Genomic DNA, 9,743 nt, shown 5'->3' on the forward strand with positions numbered 1-9,743 from the left:
ACTTAAAAAAGGACATTAGCAAATTTAATTGCCGTTCAAATGAGCCATTATACATCTCTCTAGGATGTTCTGGTCACCCCCTAGCCCGAAACGAAAAAAAAAGGGGAGACAGATCAGTGCTACCCATGCAAAAAAGCGATTTTCCTTGTTGTTCAAGGAGAGGGGCTGTAATTTCCCAATACTAGGTTTTCAACCGTGCTAATTCCAATGGCAGACTTTTAATTTGATCTGACGCCATTTCCGCGGGGTCTTGAACTTTTTTTTCGAAATCACCATTAAATTTCTTTTCCCAATAAACTTTTACTTCTAAGACGAACCGAAATAATAGTTACCATTTCTAAATCAGAGTCAGGTGGCAATTTTTTTAATTAGGTAGTTTTTTTCTAAGCGCATTTTTTTTAACTTTTGGTTACTACGGGCTGTGATTCGCTCTTTACCAGGTTGCAGTTACCGCTGCGAACATGATTCGAGGGTTGAATCAGTCTCCTCTACAATTAACATAGAGCCAATGAATAAATTAAGTTGCCAACTAAGTAATTAAGTTGCCATCTAAAACATATCACTGAATTTTTCTGTTTTTGCGATATCATTTTCCTTTTTTTAAGTCCGCATTGTTAATATTTTATCTCTTTCTTTTTCCGATTCTTTATTGTTTCCGCAATAATTAATCCTGTGCTGGGAATGCTTTGTTAGTTACGATTGGCGTAATTTGTTATGGGGTAGGGAGGCAACTGCCCCTCCCAGATCCCAGTTTGACCCACCCCCTGACCCCAGTTTGCCCCCAACTGAAATTTGGTTTCTTCGAAAATCTTGTCAAAACTAAGATAAGTCTGCACAATTCAAGCATCCACAGAAGCAAGCTAGTCTTCTTTAGTATATTTTTGCCTTTATGGTACTATTTGGCTTATTTTCAGTTTTCACTGTCATTTTCACTTGGTTTGGGAAAATTGGCTCCAACTTTGTCCAGCCCCCTCCCCCTAGGGGAGGGGGGCTTTTTTACGAAATTACGGAACTGCTTGTTGCTGGTAGACTATGCAGATGGTAGTCTGGTAGACTATGCAGAATATACGTTTCTCCCTTAATTTAACTGACCGAGAGTCCCTTTTCCGGGGGTTTTGGGTACGTAATAATAGCAACGGTAATAAAGGAAAGTTAGAGGTATAAACCATGCTGAGATAAAATGCCAACAAACAGTTACTTCCAAGCTACTTAAAAGTGACCCGAGGAGGTCGTCACTCTTGGCCAATCCACATTGGATTTGGTTAGTAGTAACCGCTAAAACCGCTAAAACCGCTAGTAGTAAAAACCGCTAGAAAGTGAGAGGGGCAAGTTCAGAAGTTCTTACAATAGTTCCACTTGCTTTAAAATAGTAGTATTATGGCTTCTTGTTACGTTTATTAAAAAAATATTTTGAAATTATTCCATTAGATTTATTACGTGGGAATTTCCTGTATCTAACCCATGATGTAGGTTTTTATAGCCAATATGCAAATTCTCTAAAGTTGGACTCTAAGATATATCTTGTTGACTAGTTCAGATGGAAAATGCCCTCCTTATTCTCTGATTGGCTGGCTTTGGCAGAATTCCAGAGAAGTTCAAATAAACTGAATATTGGAGTTGAGTTTGGTATTTAGCTAAAATGTACTATAAATGGGCCCAACGCAGGGTTGTATCCAGAATTTTTTTGGAGGGGGGAGGGGGGCTACTAAAAACTTTAGAAACGCATCAAAATTTCTTTCTATTCATTTTTGTTACGTTTTTACGAGTCAGGCAAACATTTCGGGGGGAGGGTTCAAGTCCTCTAACTCCCCCTGGATACGTCCTCAGCCCAACGTTAGCTGAATCTCGGCGTCAGCTAAATCTGCTTTTGAGTTCGGCTTACACAAAACTTAAAGTAGTTTTCTTGGCTTGCGTCCAATAACGTTTAAAAACTTGGACACAAATGTTGTCTTTCTAGTCTAGCCAATAAAATAAAATCACCCCAAATTTTCGTGAACAGAGATAAACAATTGTTTCACTTAAATTGTGCGTGAACATTCCAAGGATTATATTTAAAATTTGGTATTTGTCAGTAAAAATTCCTGTTGTAAATAAGCAAAAGAAAAGATAAAAAAAAGTTATATCCCCCAATAATACTTAATTGCAAAAACCAGTCATGTCACTAAGATTTAAAAATAAAATCATAGTCAGTAAAAGGTAACATCCACGCATCGGAAAATTAACTTGAATAATTACATAGAAAAAAGAATCTATAGTAAATAAATAAAAAAAGATAAGAACAGATTTCTATTACCAGGTGGAACTACACTAGAACACGGATTTGACATAGTATCACAAGTTTAATCAACTCTTTCACTGACTCTGATTTGTCTTTGAATGAGAAAACCTTCTCTCATTAGCATGCTGTCTTGGCTGAACGCCTAGATTAGTTTAAGGAGATAAGCACTTCTATTATGTACTACCATGTTAGGCAAAACCTTTAAATATTGGATTTTAATGAGGCTCAAACATAAAATATTGTTGAAAAGAGGGAAAACAGCAGCATGTATGTACGCAATGCTTTATTCAGGGGGAACAAATAATGAAAAAAAGCTTTTTCTCGATAATTTGAATGATAAATGCTTGAAATCCAGAAAATTTAAGACTTCATGAGCAGGGCCTGATGAAGGGCGATTGGAATGATTGGGCTCAATCGGTCCCCGCGTTTGAAAGGACCCCGCGCCGCCATCAAATGAACAACATTTTTTTTCGAAATTATGAAATATTCTTAGCAGTTTCAGTATGCGTTGCTACTGGAGAGAGATCATTTTCCAGGCTAAAACTAATAGATACTTTTTGATATCAACAATGAATCAGGAAAGATTAAATAGCTTAGCAATTATGTCGATTGTAATTGAAGATGTAAGAAAATTAGATTTTCTAACTGGTTCAGAAGAATTGGTTAAAAATATCTCATTTTTTCTAATTTTTCCTCTCCCTTCAGGCCCCCCGACGGTCGATTCGGGGAAAACGACTTTAGAAAGTCAATTTGTGCAGCTCCCTGGCACGCCTACCAATTTTCATCGTCCTAGCACGTCCAGAAGCACCAAACTCGCCAAAGCACTGAAACCCACCCCTAACTCCCCCAAAGAGAGCAGATCCAGTCTGTTTCACGAAATTTGCTTATTCTACCCACCAAGTTTCATCCCGATTTCTCCACTCTAAGCGTTTTCCAAGATTTCTGGTCTCCCCCTCTAATTCCCCGAATGCTAACAAATCTGGTCATGATTTGAAATAAGAGCTCTGAGACATGAGTTTCTTCTAAATATCAAATTTCATTAAGATCCGATCACCCGTTCTTAAGTTAAAAATACATCAATTTGTCTATTTTTTTCCAAATTGACACCCCCTAGCTCCCCCAAAGAGAACGGATCCATTCCAACTATGCCAATCACGTATCTATAACTTGTGCTTATTCTCCTCATCCCCCCCCCCAGATGGTCGAATCGGGGAAATGACAATTTCTAATTTCATCTGGTCTGGTCCCTGATACGCCTGCCAAATTTTATCGTCCTAGCTTATCTAGAAGTGCCTAAACTAGCAAAGTCGGGACCAAAAGACGGACAGACAGACCGACAGACCAACAGAATTTGCGATCGCCATATGTCAGTTGGTAGATACTAAGTGCCATAAAAAGGTAAAGGTACACTAAAGAAAACTGATTAGTTTATGTGGATGCTTGAATTATGTAGGTTTATTTTGGCTTTGACAAGATTTTTGGAGACATTAATTTTCAGATGAGGGTGGGAACTGGGGTCTTGGGGTGAGGCAGTTGTCCCCCGACCTATTAAAATTATTTTCCTGCTGTCCAGCCCCGAGTCTGAAGGCTTACAGTTTATCAGGATATTATTTTTTTTTTTTTAGCTTTCAAACCTACCTTTTACCGGGAAACACCTTGGACATTCTTGTGTGATAAATTCTAAGCCAAAAATATTAGTCATCCAAAATCAGAACACATCACCTGATTGCTTAATTATTTATTTCTAAAACGTTTTCTCTCAAAAGGGTTCATAATTGCACTAGGTTTTCATAAAACAGCAAAATTTCAAAAAGTAATGGATGTAGACTTTTTTTTTCAGGAACTGAGTTTTGATATGGACTTGCCAATATTCCTCCCGCTCTCAAATCCGTTACGTCTGGAAACATCCAGCAAATTTTCATTCGCTTTTTGGAGCGCACACGCTTCGGAACGATATTTGGCCACTGTCATCACTGTAGCTTATGATATTCTAATCTCGGTTTGCAGACTTATCTTCCTATTCCTCTAAACTTCTTTAACTGTAAAAAAAAAACCTTGAGCCTTGCCTATTTTATTTTTTACATCTACACTGCTCCCACAGTCTTTACTAACAATAATTTTCTTATATTTCGTGTACTCACGTTAGTTTTTTGTAAGAACAAGCAAGAAAATTTTCAGAAAAAAGTATATTTAGAGCGGGAGAGAGTCTCTTGGCCGTAACTGCCATCCTCTCCTCTATCAACATCTTGAAATTTTTAAGCAATTTATTATGTTTTCGATATACCTGGTTTATTTTTGCGTTGTCGAGCCCTCTTCTTCCCCTTAAAAAAATCTAAAAAAAAATCATTCGTAGGCTATCTGTAAAGAAGTATTAAGAAAACTTTGACATTTGGCATTCCTCCATCCATTTAAACTTCACAAGGACTATCAAGTTAAATATTGGAAAATCTTCAAGTCACCATTATATTCAGATTTTTTTGGTCCCAATTACATAGAACCATAAATCATGTGTCCTGTTTTCTTGTACAAGTGATCACTAATAGGTTGAGAGAGGCGAATTTTTTTTAACCGTTTTCATTAGGTTTCACCATAGTACGCGATATTCTAATCGTAAGAAACCGAAAATTTGGATTTAATAAATTTGTAATGAAAAAGTAATTCTGGTAATATGAGCATAAAAGGAGGCGCTCAAAAATTTTTAATGTAAAATGGGAAGGGGGGGGGGGGTTAAAGGCATTGAGTGAACATTCAGGGCTTTAAGACCCCATCCAGTTAGCTCCACGAATAAGATACTTGAAGCAAAACAGTAGATTATAGTCTCCCAAAGAATCACCTATCACAATTCTTTTGCACATGAAGAGAGATAACGCCATCTACGGTAGTTTATGCAAGTTTTAAGCATCAGTTTAACAGGAACTTAAGCATTCAGTGGCGGCCTTTTCAGTTCTCTGAAAAGAAGAAAAAGCATTCTGGAAAATAAGAATTTTACATTGGTGAGAACGTAAAAAGGTTAAAAAAAAAAGGTCCAAGATTGAGGAATTGTCACTTTTCCATTTTGGCGGATGTCAAAATACATTTTTTCTAGGGCTCACCAACAAATTTCCAAGATTCGAGGAGGAGTAGGCTAGAGCTTAAGGAGGCGATTCTTAGTAGGTTTGATGGTACCATCATCCCTTGGCTCTGAAATTCATGAGATCTGTGAGAATAAGAGAAATGCCGAGTAAAATGTGAGATTTTCTGCAGTCACAAACACCAAAAACAAAAAGAACAATAGGGGATTTTTTAAGACAGTGGGAAACAAATTAGAATTAATATTTCGGCCCTATGTCCAAGGGCCATGCTCAGCAATACAAATAAGAAAAAACAACTTACGAGAGGATGAAATATATAAAACTAAAATAAACAATTTTTCAAAACAGTCCCAGCATCCTTACCTCAGCGAAGTTCAACCAGGACTTCAGGTTCAACCAGAAGAGTCCTGGTTGAACTTCGCTGAGGTAAGGATGCTGGTACTGTTTTGAAAAATCGTTTATTTTAGTTTTATAGATTTTATCCTGTTGTAAGTTGTTTTTTCTTATTTGTAGGGACGGCCCTTTGACATAGGGCCGAAATATTCATTCTAATTTGTTTCCCATTGTCTTGAAAAATCCCCTATTGTTCTTCTTGTTTTTGGTGTTTGTGATGAAAAGGCAGTGTGGTCTTCGTCGTTATTTACTTCTCTGCAGGCTTGGTCTCCCTAAGCCACTCGGCTCTTGGGAATAATTTTTGTTTTAGTTTATTTTCCTTCTTCAATTGTTCCTTTGATTTCTTTGAAATTTTCAATAAATCTATTTTTAACTTAAAAAATTCTGAAACTTTGTTCCTGAAATTTTCTTTTAGCATGCCATCAAGGATTTATGTTTTTTGCACAAATTTTTGGTATGTTATTTTTTTTTTTTTGCAATTTTTCACCGTAAGATAACAATTTTGTTTTCATTTGATAGCCAAAATTCAGCTTTTTTAATCCACCGATTAGGTTTTCCGTATTTTCCTTGTATTTTTTAGATGGAAATTCAGATGAAGAACGATAGGGGAGGAAAAAAAAGCGCAAAATAAGGAAATTTTCTTATTTTAAAGCAAGCCTAAGTAATGTTATAACCTAAAGTCTTAGCAATATAATAGTTCTAACACGATGAATAAGAGATTTGAGACTAATCCATCCAATATCACAAGAATCTGATCCTTTCAGGGTAAGTTAAAGCCTTAGACGTGTCACTTGTCAGTAAGGCATTTCACAGGGACCATAAACCTTGGCCTTTATTTTGGAAAAAAATAAGTCAAAGTCCAAGCAGTTCGGCAAATTTTTGGTTTTATGGTTCGACTACCTTGTACCAGGCACTTAGATCTAGCCACAGTTGCCGCCACCAGTGATTTATCACTATTTCTAGTGATTTTTTATATTGCCTAAACAGAAAATCAGTAAATTAGCACATAATTCACTAGATTATTAAAGAATATCACAGTATCATCCGAAAAAAAACAACTAGAATCTAGTGATTTTTACTTTCACCGGGCGGCAACGCTGGATCCAGCCCAATAGAACTCAAATTATGTCCCAAAAAGGCTTATGTGAACAGACAACATACTTGGACAAACTTAACAATTAAAACTCGGAAGTTTTCAACGCTAACGTTTCGATAAAAATAAAATAATAAATATGTATCAAATTTTCAAACGGAGTAAACACAAACATAAAAAATACAGGAAGTTGGCTAACTTTTTTGGATACTCTTTTGTACGTTTTGCTATCCTTTTGCGTTTCTTCCGTATACGTTTTTGGTCAGTTTTGTTCCTTTGCGCTTATTAATGTTTGCTATTAAAAAAAAACTAATTAAGCATGAGCACCTCCAGAGGGGAAAAGTGTATGACTATGCATTCGTCTTTTCAATTATTACTATTACTACTACTAATAATAACTAATTGCATTACCAAACCACCAAAGGCTAACATTAGTGTGCACGCTCTTCTTCCGCCCCAATATGATCAAAGCTTCGCCACATATGGTTGCTCCCTTTGGATTTTTGTAGCCATAGCTGCATTGTTTAACTCATTTGCCAGTGCCTGACCCCTTGTATATTAACAATTTTCGCAGCATCGTCTCGCCGTGACTCTACACGTGATTTTAGGCTCACTGTTTCTATGGCCTATTACGCAATAGAAACATAAACAACATTCTACAGGCTTTTAAATATAGCGCTCGCGGACACCAAGGTTGGGACAATCTTATATAATATACCCAACGTAATATGAATATTAATGTAAATTCCATCCTGAGAATAGTCGGAATGATGCTTTTGTGGAGATTATGGGGCAATTTGAAAATATTTATTCATACTTGATGGATTCTTCAATTGCATTAAAAATTTTAATTTATCTATTACCTTTGAACGGAGGAATATGGGACAAAATTTTTCAGGGGTCTTTCGACCAACTTCAGAAATGAGAGCTGAGGAATGGACTACGTTTTTCGTTTATATTTCCACTGATCGTCGAGGTCGAGATCAATTTTCATCAGAATCAGCTAGATTCGATTAGCAAATCCAGACCACTAGCGAAAAATATTCTAGTTGAGTGGTTTTAGTGTCAAACTGACGAATTAGACTAATTGAGAAAAAAATGGGATCGAATTCTCGCAAAATTTTGCTAATTATTTCATTTTTTCATGCTAAAAATTTAGCGTGACTCCAGGTTAACCATATAATTTTTTGGTAGTGGTGGGGGCTCATTGTTTTGAAAGTATTTTATATATATATATATATATATATATATATATATATATATATATATATATATATATATATATATATATATATATACTACTACTACTACTACTAATAATAATAATAAATCACTGCAGCACCAAGCCGCCTGAGGCCTAGTTTTCTTATTCATAATGAAACATAGAGACATAATGGGATGGGCAGAGGAGAGCTCCAGCTCCCCTCCTGGCTGAATGATGATGTCTCCTATTTCAAATTTTCCTTTCGAGATTTTTATTATACAGCATTGGAAGTGCAGATTAGACCTGGTAAACCCCCTCTTAAATTCAGCTTATGGGCACCCATGGGTTCAGCTATTATGAGAACCTTACAATGAACTTACAGAATTTATGCCAGCTCTATAAAGTGGAGGCCTAGAAACGCCTATTAAGGTATTATGGCAAATGTTAGAATTTGATCACTTTCCACTTTTAAACGCCCATATTGAAGCTACTAGGCTAAACGATATTATCATACCTGTACACACAAGAATAGAATCTTCCCAAAACTCTCCCAAACCATCCATTAGGGAATTAAAGGATATACAGATCTAAAATGCAGGATTTGGGTGTCCTTATTCTCTTTTTAGAACAACCTTACAATTTTCCAGGTAAAACTTTGACCGCATGCTCCCAAGGGCAACTGCGTAATTTTCAAAAGGGGAGGCAGGGCATCATAAATTTTACCTCTACTGCTGGGGAACAATTTTATTGTTTTGATGTTTTTTTTTGTTTCTTTTTAACATCATATTTCCATATTCAAAAAGCATAATCTTTAATCGTAGTCACGATCATCACGGGGAACAGGCAGATGCTCCGTCACCATATCCCTCTCTTCAGGTGTACTTACAGTCGGGAATCACCGAGATTATAACCAGTCATATTGAGGAGACGCCTATCGGTTTTAAGAGGAATCTACTCCATTTTGATCAGATGCTATTTTCCTATCTTAAACAATGCTCAACATCTTTCTCTGGAATCGCTATTTTTAGCAAATCGCTATTTTTTATGCTCCTAAAAATGGCCAAAATGTTCAAAGTATTTTTTCCAAAAATACCATTGGTCTTTAAATAAAAATAAACTATCACACGCGCTCTAATATCTAAAAAGCTCTATTTCAAGATGATAAAAACGAACTAAAATATAAATAATATATAATTTGAAACCGCTTAGTTATCTAAATTAAACGTATGAACCGGATTTTATTTGTGACATCTGATTTCTTCAAAAACTTCTGTTTTAGTATTTTGTCGAAAACAGCCTCTGTTTACACCTTAAGCTTTATTTTTGTCAGATTACAGCTTATAAAGCCCATAATGCTTAGGGGGAGTTTAATAGTTTTTACATGTTAGTTTAAAGGAGATATTGACTTTTACTACACAAGAAAGTCCTATGTGTCTACTTTGTTTTTTCAATAGCTACGTCCAATTTTGTCAAAACCCTTTATATATCACAACTTTGACAAACAGACTGGTCGAATTTGACACGTGGAAGTCTATTCTTAATGGGGTTGCTTTATTACGGATTGTTTTGGTTACTTCGTTGACGATTATAGGGAAATATAAAGATGCTAATCTTTATAGAGATCTAATAGAAGGGAGCCAACGTTTAACTTCCCCCCCCCCCCCGGCTGGTTGGTCTCCAATCACTTTCGACTTATAAAAAAGG

General features: G+C 36.1%; 1 protein-coding gene across 2 annotated transcripts in view; it reads right to left on the bottom strand.

Moving 5' to 3' along the window:
- Positions 1 to 4,078, bottom strand: part of LOC136030892 (uncharacterized) — an 81,770-nt gene extending 77,692 nt beyond the window's left edge. Inside the window, exon 1 of one of the 2 annotated variants that reach the window (XM_065709985.1) lies at positions 3,917 to 4,078. In XM_065709985.1, coding sequence (XP_065566057.1) covers positions 3,917 to 3,980 — 64 coding nt within the window. In that variant the 5' untranslated portion in view covers positions 3,981 to 4,078. Of the gene's footprint in view, positions 1 to 2,293; positions 2,461 to 3,916 lie in introns of those variants that run through there. The other variant, XM_065709986.1, reaches the window with a different exon arrangement.
- Between the last annotated feature and the right edge of the window lie 5,665 nt (positions 4,079 to 9,743).

This window comes from Artemia franciscana, chromosome 9 (genome assembly GCF_032884065.1).
Source record: "Artemia franciscana chromosome 9, ASM3288406v1, whole genome shotgun sequence".
In the NCBI taxonomy this organism is placed as follows: Eukaryota; Metazoa; Arthropoda; class Branchiopoda; order Anostraca; family Artemiidae; genus Artemia; species Artemia franciscana.